The following is a 13458-nucleotide window of genomic DNA, read 5'->3' on the forward strand; positions in this document are numbered from 1 at the left end:
ATTTTCATTCTTTATAGAATTTTATTATCAATATAATTGAAATTAACCTGAGCTCGTATTATTAGCTGTATATAACAAAAGAGCACTGCAATGACAATAAAAAAAAATATGAATTAATAACAAAAAAAAGTTAAAAAGAAAATATATATATAGTATATAGAAGCAAAAATGGCACACGAATGTTTTTGCTGAAGAGTTTGTGCTGACCAGGGGTGGTTTTCCGTGTGGTCTAACAGCATAACCCTCATACTCTATCGGTATTTTCACCCTTAAACTCACTATATCCGTAGACTCGCTTATTGCCTCGTTGCTGCCGTGTTTAAGCGACCTTTTTTTGAGCTTTTGGCTCCTCCTCGTTTCTCGTATCGTCTATCGACGCCCAAAGTCCCTCGAGAATAACCAACAGATTACGATCTGGCCTCGACAATAACTTTTTACCGAGGTGTTAATATACCAACAATTTTTTTTTTTTTTTTTTTATGTACATATATTTTTGTTTTTATTAAATCTCATTTTTTTTTTCATTCTATTAAAATAAAAATGAAAAAATTGGGTTATTCTTTTTTTTTTTTTTTTTCAACGAATATATTTTAGTGGTAAAACTTTAGAAAATTATTGAAATATTATAATTAATAAAATTAGATAAAATTAAAAAAATTATATTCTAAAATATTAGCAGTCCTACATATACTGAGTAACATTTAAAATTTTCTAAATTTATTTCTAAAATGTGCAATTTGTTGTAAAGAAAAATCTCATTTTTCGATAGTGAAAAAGTTTTTCGATAGTCTCATAAAAACAAAAATACAACTTTTGGCTTTATTTTTATTTGTTTTTTTTTTTTACAGTTACATAACGGGACAGTTCATCCAAAGGAAATCGAGCGAATACTTATTTTGTTGAAATCTTCCGTCTCGATACAGATGGAAATAAAAGTTTGGTGTTTGTCTTAAAGGCAAAAAAAGAGTAGGTATTTTGTTCCAAGAGGTAAATAATCTATTTGGAAAACTAAGGTGGCTGCATTACTTGGCAAGAGCAGAGCAAAAATAAAAAAAAGGGCCGAGGAAGAGGTAAAAGACGCGAGGAATGAAAATGAACGTAATGAAAAACTGGGGATGCTTAAATAAAATAAAGGTTCTCGGTATATTATTGGCCTGAGGGTAGTACCTCTTCTCCTTTATTTCTATTTTTTCTGCCCTTTTCATCGTTTTATTTTTTTTTTCTGTTTCACTAGTGTATTTTTTACCGAATTTATAAACTTCTACAAAAAAAAATAAATAAAACAAAATAAAAAATTCAAGAGTGAATTGTATTCCACGTTATAATCAGAATAAGACCATTCATATACATACATATAATTTTTTTTTTTTTTTCCTGTATACAGTATTTTGAATTTTATGAAAACCAAGACGTCAAAAAGTCTCTCTCAGTTTTTCATCTACGAATTACGACCCTGAAACACTTCCACCTTTTTTTTTTTTTTATCATTTTACGATTCTTATTTCATTTTGTAAAAAAAAAAAAAAAAACACAAATGCTATATAAGAAAGAGAAAAAATGAAATAAAATAAAAGTACTAACGACTGTAGTACTTTTCATTCTACTACGAAGCTTCTTATATTTATGTAAAAAATAAAAAAAAAAAAAGCCAGAAAAATATTTGTCGAGAGCTTTATAATATTTGTGACATTAAAAGTCATTTACTTATTTTATTGTTTATTTATATTTTATTATTTAAATTGTTATCAGTATTTTTTATTGATAAAATAAAAAGAAAAAAAAATCTTTATTTCTTGGGGTATATTTAATAAAAAAAACAACACATTGATTATTTTAAAAGTCAATAGATTTCTCATTAAATAGCAATCTCGTAATTAATTTATGGTATCGTGTGTAATTAAACTCAATTCATCAGCCCTATTCACCATGCAAACGAAGGATAAACACTTTACTTGAGTAATGCAGGTGTTGTCACTGATTTACGAGAAGCAATTAGAAAACGGCTGTCTTATTTGTCTCACCCATATTCACATACATATATCGAATGTCTTTTCGTACAAATGTCTCAAACATTCGAGCAACATTAAGCCTCTTCTAATCTACATTTAAATGTCTCCCTTTTCAAATAATTAAATATAAATAAAATATAATATATAAAAATAATAAAAATATTTAATTTTCATTTAATAAAAATTTTTTAAATTTATTTCTAAACTCAATACATATATTGGTTTATCAAACGAAATAGATGTTCAATATCAGAATTTACAAATTAATTGTAAAAAAAAAAAAAAAAAAAAATTAAATATTATAAAAGAAGATATATTATATTAGTTGGGGTTGATATAAAGTTCAGTGAAAAAGAGACATAAACATGATTCGTCGTTTCCAATAAATTAAATGAAAACGATTGTGTGTATATATATACCGGTGGAGTCGTTGATATAAGGACACGAACGGAATTGAGTCGAAGGGGGTTTTAACGATTCCCAGAGAGAACTAGGGTGAAACAAAAAAAAAAAAAAAAAACAACAAATAGCAGAGGGAGAGAAAGAGACAAAAGTATTACGGAGACAGTGAAACTGACCATATTCAGACTACTGTTCATCGGACATTTATCCAATTAACCGGTTGCTCGTTATTGCCGGTGAAATTGCAAGCAAAAGTGCGGTGGGTATAGTAGAAGAAAAAAATAAAAAGCTGATCATTGAATGTGACGATATATGCATATACTCGTATAAACCCCTTCGATTATTTGTTTTTTGTTTCAACATATATATTTTTATTTATTTATTTTTCTTTTATCATATATAGACTTGTGAAAAGCTCGTAAAACCAATATACGTAAACTCAAAATAAAAAAATATACGCATAAAATATACACATGTAGATAAAAATAAAAAAAAATTATGTTCTGAATGTTGATCTGTTATGTTTAATTACATTGGCTGATATTGACGGGTTGGTATTCGCAGATAGGATAGGTTGCTTTTACCAAAGTCACCCCTTTCACTTGGCAGTGGCTTGGCAGAGGGAGAGAAAACCTCTCAGGTTGCAATGTCGAACCAAATGGCCAGCAATATTGTCGTCGGGGATTTCAAACCAAGGGAAACAAAACGATCCTATACTGGTGGATATAAATGAAGAGGAAGAGAAGTATAGAAGAGTGACACGGGAAATTAATTATACGCTTCCTAAAAGTCGCCAACTCGTTTTGCAAAACTCTATTCTCTTTCCACAATTTCTATCTATATACTATCGCATCTTCTACAAAACCCCTTTTATATATTTGTGTAGTAAACTTTTGAGTCTCTGCTGGCAAAATTATAATGAAAATATTTTTTCTTGACATTGATTTTTAATTTTTTATATTTTAAAATTTACATTATATTTTGTGGTATATATATAAATTAATTTATAACATCTTGATTTTTGTGGAAAAATAAAAAATAATAAATGTTAGTAGTAGGCTACTCAAAAGTCTTGGCTTAACGATGGTTAATTAATTAAAATCATAATGGAAAGAGGTGAGGTAAACAGATGTTGCGGATCCAAAGGTCATTTGTTTTGTTAGGAAAGATGTTGGTGTGAAAAATTAAATAAGAAAAATAATATAAAAAATCAAGTATTTTCAACATTGAAGAAAATTCAACACAAATTCTGTGCTCTTTTATCACTCACAACTTTGTACTTTCAAAAATCCTTCACGTCTCTTATAAACAAAAAAGGGGTGTTAATGTATTTTCTCTTAAGTCGTCTTAAATGGAAAATTCAATGATGAAAAATTAATGAAAATTTTCTCTATTCAAAATATATACTTATTTAATTTACATACAATCAATTGTTGTTTATTATTAATATTTAATTAAGAGAGGTATATTTTATAATTATTTAAAATTTATATTTTTCATCTATTTTACAACACAGCTGTTAATAAAAATATATAAAGGGATTATATGTCATCTGTATAAAAAAAATTGAATTAGATTGGGCGCGAGCGAGGGTGAAGAGTGAGACAGCTGGAAAAATGAAAATCTCAGCATTGCGTTAACTAAGAGTCTAGAAATCAAGGGATCAAAGCAACTTGTTTCTATATATATATATTCATCAACACTTTTTTTTTTTTTATATATTTTTTGCATCCCTCGATTTGAAGAGAATAAAAATGTTCAAGAATATAAAAATCACGTCCCTTCGATATTCTCATCGCGCACCACCTTTCCCCTTGCACTGGCAATATGATGACAGGACTCTTGTGATTGGACTTCCGACAGTACTTTATTATCCTGAAGACTCGTCAGATTTCAATATTTTTTTTTCTCTTAATTCCCTCCTTCCGCACGTTTTAAATGAAGACAAAAAATAAAAAAAGAAAACTATAAAATGAGGGTTAAACAAAAAAATAAATAAATAAAAATATTGGAAAGTAAAATCTCACAAATCTTTTACTGATTCGAATGGATTCGGATGACTGGAAAAGACCAGAAATCAGTAATGGAGCCCGGATGTACTGCAAAGGGTGAGTAGTTTTCGTAAGCCAGGCAATTTTTATTTCATCTATACACGAAACAGCATTTTATTATGCTCCATTCACTCTTCAAAGGTCCCCAAACTTGTAAAAGTATAAATTCTTTGATTTTAAATGTAAAAAAAAAAAATAAAATACAATCCAACTATTATGTATTCGCATATCGTTTTTGAATTTTTTTTCAACATCGCCAATGATGGTTCACCCATATGGGTTGTTTGCCAGATGCGAAATTTTGCACGCATACAAACTGTATATCCATAAACATAAAAACCATTGACTATATATTGTATAGAACTATATTTTTTTTTATTTTTTATTTTTTTATTTGGTGAAGAACCTAGCCCGGGGGCTGTAATGGGCATTGCAACATCTTGCGAGGCAGTTCTCGCGACCCCACTCGTTTATTCCGCCTACTACCTTTTTTCGCACCACATTTGTTTTTTTTTTTTTACCATGTCGCACGTTCAAATAGTTGGATATTTATCAATAGTGTATAGAAACAAAAAAATAATACATAAATAAACTGAGGGTCGGTGGTGAAGGGCGAACAAAGTGGTCGTTCTCATGTCCAAAATGTTTCAAGAGTAATCGATAATTCTACATCACTTTCATTTTCACCGAGAGTCTAAAAAAAACTGACCATGAAAATGTCAATTGCACATACACAAATATAGTGCTGAATCACTATCTATCCTTTTCATTATTTATTTTTTTTAAACTCATTCACTTGTTTACTCACTAAAGACATTATGCCCGTTTAAATTGCTTTTTTCTTTTTTGTTTATTATATTTGTTTTTTAAACAGAGTAATTGTCGTTTTTGTTGACTCATCGATCAATTTTATAAACACGACAACTGTACACATGTCAGTTTTACGTATTGTTATTTATTTGTATGTTTATTATTTTTTTTATATCCTTCACTTGTGAAAAATTGTATAGACTTTTAAAGCACATATCTTTATTTTGTATACTCAAAAAAACATCATTAACATAGCTCGGTTATTATGACAATCGATAAGGTAAATAAAAAAAAAAAAAAAATTAATTATTAAATAAATTAATTAAATAAATTCATGGGCTGCAGAAAAATTTCAGCCTTCAATCGACAAAGACAAAAAGTTTCATCTTGGTTATGGAAGATTTAAAGTTTACGTCGAATGATTCAGCATATGGGATTTGAAGAAAAAAAAAATGCTTTATTCGAAAATATGTAGGTATTATATATCGTTATATGGAAAAAGAAAAAAAACAAAAAAAAAAAATGTATAGATACGGGTTAGATACGACACATTGCAGCCCCTTTGCGTTTTCTTTTTCTCATATATATATACGATCCTTTTTCCTCATACTTATTCACCATCCCTGGGCCCCCAAGCACACTCCCTAGGATATTTATTTTTATTACAAGCCCCCTATCCTCCTGAGTCAACAGATTTCTTGTCACCTATCTCAAATCGATTTTGAGCTTCACAAAATATAAGTATATCTCAAGTAAAATAAAATTATTTGACCATCAAAAAAAAATTATCATTCTATTTATTTCAAAACTTTTATGCGGTTAATGATAATTTATCATTTTTTTATTTCAACTTTTATTCACGATTTCAAATAAAAAATAAATAAATAAATAAATAACACCAAGTAAAAAAAAAAAATGAAAAATGAATCCACTATGAAAAGAAAAAGCAATTAAAATGAGACGTGAATTTTCGACCGCCGTTAAGACGCGTTTATATTGCTTTAATGTTTTTCGTAAAGTCAGAGGAGTTGTACCTCATTCTTCCTATTTTCAAAGTTTTCATGCGGACCACCAGCTCAGTGGGGTCCAGTAAATCTTGTGCTCTTACACCCGACAGAGCCCAAGGAATAAAAACCTGTGCACGCGTTTTCTACTCGTCCCCAATCTATGGTCCTCTTAGCTATTCTTATTCCCTCGTTACTCGCACTGCCTAAAGGCCCTCCTTATTATATCGTCTTTCCACACCATAAAATTGGAAAAGAATTTTTTTTTATTTTTATTTTTCCACCTTCTCTCATTTTTCCCTACTCAAGACAATAGAATCTAATAAATTTGATTACTGATTATAATTTTTTTTTTTTGTTTTTTATATTCTTTTCTTTTTCGACTTTTATCACAAACAAAGGATCAAATTCACAAACAGATATTTTATTTAACTATATATTATAATTATTATAATAATTTAAAAATTTATTATCACGCAATAATATTATATTTATTTAAGATTTTTTTTTATGATTAGACAACTAGTAATTTTATATTTAAACTTTTTGATGAAAAAAATTAAAAATATTTAGTATTTTTATTTTTATTATGTTGTACACGAATAAAAGTTTCACCTATAAAAGTTTTTCGTGAACGTCGTTTAGCAGGTCTGGCAATATGATAATATCGCAATATCGCAAGAGCACCTTTTTTAGAATAATTAAAGTGGAAGTGTCTTTTAAACAGCCCAGGGCTATCATGCCAACTTAAGTCACTTTATATTTTCTTCTTATCTTTTTTAACTATATGAACATATATTTAGATATACATGTATTATAAAAGGAAGGAAAGATCGGAATTTAAAGTTATCTGTCTCAGAACCTGGGTAACCAAGTGCTGAGAACAAGGCTCTCTGAAGAACCTGACATGGTACATCTTTTATCAACATACGATATCGTCAAAATTCAGTCATAAATTTTATATCACAGTCGAAATAATTTTTCTACGAGACAATGACATTAAAACTTGAAAAATAGAAAAATTCAATTTTGAAATTTCAATTTAAATGATAGTTTCTACTTTACCGGTATTTTATCTGGAATTATTGGTAGTGAATAACATGGTCGGCTTGCTATCGAACGTAAAGCAAGGCTATCGCAGATAGCAAAAGCAGGAAACATTGAATGCTATCTTCGATATTCACTGAACAGTTTTTAAATAAATGAATAATTATTTGCTTGACCAAACCATGAATTTAAATTTTTTTTAAAAAAGTTTCACAGCATAAATACCACAATATGATTCGCTCAATTACACACAAAATGACTACTGCTCTGTTTAAGTCTGAGATCTTTAAAATCATTGTTGCGTATAGAGCATGGGAGATTCGCAGAAATTTTATGACATGCATCTGTTTAATCAAAAATCACTACTTTATTTGAATTTTAACTTGGGTCAGCTTCAATTTATCGAGCAAAGTATTTTATTAGATAGTCTCACGGTTTGCAAATCGATCACGCGAAATTCCTTGAATGCAATTGCTGAAGAAGCTTTCCGTTCGCTTACTTTTCAAAATTCTATGAATACTCAAAATATCACAAGTCTTAGGAGATAAATTTTCGACAGTCAATTTCTTTGATACATGTTATGTCTACCAATAAATTTTTCCAGAAAGTACCAATGTGTTTCCGTAGTGTAGTGGTTATCACGTGCGCTTCACAATCTTTTTTCTATTGAATCCGCGCAAGGTCTCCGGTTCGAACCCGGGCGGAAACAGGGTTTTTTTTTATTGCTATCAATAATCAACAGTATTGAAAATATTATATACTCAATAATATTTTTTTTTAATTAACAAAATCATTATTTGAATTATTCTCTAATGCAATCATTGAATTGGACTTTGGAGGTATTGATTTTTTTGCATTTTTGCATATAGCTGTTACCGAAACAAAGGATTTACCCGAAAGCTAATTTATCGACATAAGATACAGCTGATAAAAAGGAAACTCTGTTTATTATTGTTGGTAACTTAGCAATCCATTTGGCATATAAATTATACATATGTTCAACATATTGACTGCTACAGCAATTTAAGTCTATCTATGTCTACAACGTACATTTCATATATCTTCTAAAATTTCTTACCTAACAAAAATTTTTTCTCACTGTACTTATAATTCAATTGGATTGTCATCATCAATTGTCAGGATGGCCGAGCGGTCTAAGGCGCCAGACTCAAGGTCATTAACCTTCTCGGTTCAAAACCGGGGTATATTGGGGCTTCTGGTCCTCAATGAGGGCGTGGGTTCGAATCCCACTTCTGACATTTTTTTTTCATTATATCGATAAAACTTTAATTTTTTTTTAAATTACCCCGGTAGTTTGTTGAAATCGATATTTGACTACTTATATTCACTTTGCACATAACTACATGAGTAATGGAATATAAGAGTTATGTTTTAAAAAATTCATATATTTTTATTTTGGTATTTCCGTTTTTCCTAGAAAAGCAAGGTAATAAAAAATAGCACGTGCATGACGAGTATCCCTGAATAAAAAATATGTGATAATACAACAGGTACCATTTATCATCAAATATTGTAAAGAAATAAAGGTGTGAAAAAAAAGTGTTATAAATTGTCGGGAGAATGCCAGCTGTTACTTATACGCGGTTGCATTAAAGTGCCCGTTGCATACATGATGTAATACAACATTTATAAGTCCGTGGAATATCATTCAAATCATATATTCAAATGGAGGGGAAACATTGACTTTGCGTGTGGGCACGCCTTCTCACCTTTCAGAGTTTTTGTGATAACAAAGACTATTTATTGAAAAATGGTGAAACAATTTCTACATCGGAAAATACTGAACATGCAAATCGACGGTCTGCGGTAAAAACAGAAAAAAAAAAAATAGGAAGTATCAAACTTGCTTCCGATTGAAGACATTCAATTTTTTCTATTTATTCAAGACTATGTGGATTCTGGAGCCTCAATCCTACGCTACCGGCTTATGTCAAAATTCTTTATTACGTCTACAACAAAGTCGTTTTGAGCTTTGTGTTAATTTTTATCGGAACACTGACTGCAGATTTGATTATTAATTTTAATGATCTCTTAATCGTTACCGATGATGGCTGTTATCTTGCTGGAATGATGGTCATATTATTCAAAATATATATATTCAATGATAAACAAGAAAAAATAAATCAACTTGTCGAAAAAGTCTATCAACCAATAGATATAATTGCTAAATCGTCTGGTAAGTCGAGACTAATTTTTGAGAATTGAATGTAAGCTATTTTTTCGATTTTAGATTCAGGAGTACGTAGCCGTTTGAGGATTTCAAATTTTTTAGAACAATTATTATTTTATTTTTTTATTGGATTAGCAATATTCCTTGCTTTTGCATTACTTGTTTTGGTGCCAAGACAAGATGGAGAGCTTCCAATAAGATCTGCATTTCCATTTAATACAAAAATATCACCAAAACATGAAATTGGATATTTTTTACAATCAGCAGCAATTTGTTATGGACTATTTCTAATTGTTTGCATGGATTCTATGGTTACGGAAATGGGCCGATGGATTAATTTTCGAATGAAAATTTTAACTTCTAATTTTCGAATGTGTGACAGTAAACAACACGACAGGGGGGCATTTTATTCGACCGATGCTACTTTCGAGTTTCTTAAAAATACAAGTATTTATCAAATCACCGATGAACATCAAAAGATACGATCATTTATACCGATAAAGCTTGATGAAGTAAATAATTTTGAAGATTCTTATCAATTAAGATTTAAAACTTGTCTGCAAAATCATCAAGACATAATCCATGCTGTTGATGATTTAAACGCAATTTTCGGTTCCAGTATGCTCATGCAGTTATTCGCAAGTTTTTCCATGATTTGCCTTACTGGTTTTCAAGCTGTTTTAGTGAGTCATAAATTTTTTCGAATAAAAATTAAATTAACGATTAAAATTTAAATTATTTCTTAAATTTCTCTAGGGATCAACCTCTAAAACGAGCCTTATGAAATTTGCTGTTTATCTCGGTGCAGCATTTTCTCAACTAGCAAACTGGTGTTGGATTGGAAATGAAATAAGCTACGAGGTTAACTATTACAATTATATATGCATGAAGGGTTTTAAATACTCATTACTCTACTTGAACTTCCATAAATTTATTTTTAGAGCACAATTTTGTTTGAGAGTCAGTGGCTCTCAGGATGGGAAAAGCAAATAAGTGATCCATCCATAAGAACACTAATGACTATTCCTTTGATACGAACAAAAAAACCTCTTCAACTTAAGGCTGGAAAATTTTATACAATGTCAATGACGACTTTTACTGGGGTAACGTTCAAATATTTTTTCATAAAAAATTTAAAATAACGACATGACGATTTTTTTTTCAAAACAGATTTTACGAAATTCTTATCAATTTTTTGCACTTTTAACAACTGCAACTGATGCGCAACGTCAGTGATTTCAATATTTTCCTCATCGAAAAGAAACAACTTTTTTTTTTCTTTCGTCGCAACTTCTGCCACTTAAAATATCAATTGAAAATCATCTCAAATTAAATTAATTTAAAAAATTAATTTAATAATAACTATAATATAATTTAGTTATACTTTGAAAAGGTATTTAATATTAATTTTAAATTTCTTCACTACCATTAAATTGCCATTAAAAATATATAGATATATATATTTATTTTTTTACAGGTAAATTTAAATGGAATTTGATGATAATGATACCAATCACATTATTGAACATTGACATTGGGATAAACTGGTTATTAGTTCTACCGGTATATAAAATTCTCGTCGCAGTTTTACGGTTATGGAACCTTCCAAAAAACTGGATTTCTATTCTCGTCAAGTTGTAACAGGTGTTATCACCACAATTCCATATTTCGACAAGTTTTCTATACATCTATATAAAGCCTAAAGAGAATACTTTTGTTTTCAATTGCCATGTGATATTTTTTATTTTTACGTTCTTTTAAAATTACATTAAAAAAAAAAAAAACCATTGTCATGTGATTAAAAAAGGGTAAATTTTGTGTTTTATTATTATCACCGGAACATTGTAGTTGTATACATGATTAGACGTTATCAAAGCACGTAGTGTAAAACTTTTCGCACGAGTTGACAATCGTGCACGCGCTCATCTATTTATGTGTACATATAAGTTATGCTCTATCTATTTTACTTCTCCCCAAGGAATATGTGATTACGGAAATTCCGTGGAAATTGGAACTTCTTTGTTTTATGTCGGTCTCACTTACACTCGCAATGATATAAATGAGAACTCATGCACGCGGAAAGAAGCAGGTAGAATTGACGTGTTTATGTTTGTAAAGAAGGTGGAAAAGAACAAAAAAAAAAAAAAAGCAGTCATGGCATATGCAATTTTATCAGCGGAACTGAATAGTCATTGGTGATAAATTTATAGAAGAAAAAAAAATATATAGCATAAATTACTAATATTGATAATATGCAGCATTGAACTGAAAAAATTTTAAAACTCAATAGTTACAAGTAAGATAAATATATATTTTGGTTTCCCTATTTATTTATTTTTTCATTAAATGTTTTTAGAAAGGAAAATTGAAAAGAAAGTTACTGCCTCACCGGATCTATTTAATGTCATAAAAAAAATTCTCAAAACAATCTCAAACACTTGAATGAAAAAAAAAAAAAAAAATGAATAATTTAAATTATAAAAATCTTACATGAACAATAAAAAAAAAAAAAAAAATGACAAAAGTTAACGATGTAATTATTAAAAATCAAAAGATAATTATTTATAATTAAGCTAATTGCTTAATTGCATAAAAATCAAATACATTGTTGTATAGAAAAAAAAAAGTCTCAGTATATTTAATACGTATGAATATTATAAACATAAATAATTCATCGACATGAGTTTAAATAAGTCAGTGAAAATATGAATAGATGTAATTTTTTAGTCAGTCATAGTAAACATTATATATACATATATACAGATGGTGAAGCCAACGAAAAAAAAGTTACCTACAATAATACATAGCGACAAAATCATTTCCTAGACAGATGTGGCTGATGCTTTGCCACATGTTCATCTAACTGTTGCCAACTAAGACCATATACTACAAGATACTTAAAATTTACACCATCTTCTTGTAAATACTAATCAGTATCTTCACTTATATATAGTCACCCTGGATGCATGATATTTTGTATATATATAATTAATTATTAATATTATTCAACTTGCTCATATATTTTTAATGTACAAGGAAAAAAAATTCTATAATTAAAATTGTGGAATCAACAACACAGCCAGTCATATCAATCAATCTCTCAGTTATTTATTTAAAAATACCTTAAACTTGAAATTTTCGCAACTAATAAATAAGTCTGAATATTATCCTAACTTTTATGCAACCACTCAATATACCGCTATGGGAATCTGCTTTAATTTCGAATATTTCGGCGACAAAAATTCAGAGTTGTTTGCCTAAATTTATGTCTCTAAATAATTTAATCATCTTATCAACTTGATTACATATGTATAACTGTATCTTATCCTTCGAAAAACAAATATGATTTTTGTTTTTTTATTTATTTTTATTTTTTTTCAATCTGGTTTGTTGAATTATTTGAATCCAGAAGCAATTTATCACAAATAACGTCCGTTATTTTGTTTTTTTTTCCTCATTCTATAAATCCTTAATAAATATATAATTATAAATCAATCTATAAATGATCAATTAATTAGAATTAACTATTAATGTGTTATTAGATATAAAATTATGTTTATTTAAATTTAAGAAAATGAATTATGTGTTAAAAAACCCTGCGGGATGTATCATGTCATTATTTCAACAAGATCTGCTCAATCATTTCAAATAATTTCTAAGGTAAAGCTATCAGCACGTGCCTTGCTTCGAGGCAAAGTGATTATTAAAAAAATTTTTTTTCGTCGGTTTTTCTTTGAAAAATAAACTAAAAAAAAATACCAATTAATGAAGCTATTGAGTGGATCCAAGTGAAGGGATTTAAATTAAAGACTGGAAGTCGTGAGTGTATCTATTTGACACGAGAATAGGTAGGTACATAGAGACTGAGATTGTAAGGTGTACAGTGTAGTGATGATGACGATGATGTGGTCGAGGTGATGGAAGAAGGGGGACTACTATACACA

General features: G+C 28.9%; 1 protein-coding gene and 2 non-coding genes across 3 annotated transcripts; all 3 read left to right on the plus strand.

Moving 5' to 3' along the window:
* Positions 1-7940: 7940 nt before the first annotated feature.
* On the plus strand, positions 7941-8032 carry Trnav-cac. Its single transcript is given in 2 exon segments — positions 7941-7977; positions 7997-8032. It is a non-coding gene; the product is annotated as a tRNA-Val (tRNA).
* A 426-nt stretch (positions 8033-8458) lies between these two features.
* Trnal-caa lies at positions 8459-8582 on the plus strand. The gene is made up of 2 exons: positions 8459-8496; positions 8538-8582. It is a non-coding gene; the product is annotated as a tRNA-Leu (tRNA).
* A 499-nt stretch (positions 8583-9081) lies between these two features.
* LOC122859063 (odorant receptor 47b-like) lies at positions 9082-10798 on the plus strand. Its single transcript, XM_044162413.1, has 6 exons — positions 9082-9150; positions 9231-9520; positions 9575-10197; positions 10271-10375; positions 10456-10617; positions 10685-10798. Exons 1-6 carry the CDS (start codon positions 9095-9097, stop codon positions 10748-10750), a joined length of 1302 nt encoding a protein of 433 aa, XP_044018348.1. The 5' UTR covers positions 9082-9094; the 3' UTR covers positions 10751-10798.
* Positions 10799-13458: the final 2660 nt, after the last annotated feature.

This window comes from Aphidius gifuensis, linkage group LG1, assembly GCF_014905175.1.
Source record: "Aphidius gifuensis isolate YNYX2018 linkage group LG1, ASM1490517v1, whole genome shotgun sequence".
Taxonomy (NCBI): Eukaryota; Metazoa; Arthropoda; class Insecta; order Hymenoptera; family Braconidae; genus Aphidius; species Aphidius gifuensis.

Bases quoted from the DNA above. Each gene is read 5' to 3' on its own strand.
- LOC122859063 (XM_044162413.1), top strand. From the start codon at position 9,095: ATGGTGAAACAATTTCTACATCGGAAAATACTGAACATGCAAATCGAC. The intron at 9,151-9,230 runs GTAAAAACAGAA...TATTTATTCAAG, and splicing joins ATGCAAATCGACGGTCTGCG to ACTATGTGGATTCTGGAGCC. The intron at 10,376-10,455 runs GTTAACTATTAC...ATTTATTTTTAG, and splicing joins GAAATGAAATAAGCTACGAG to AGCACAATTTTGTTTGAGAG.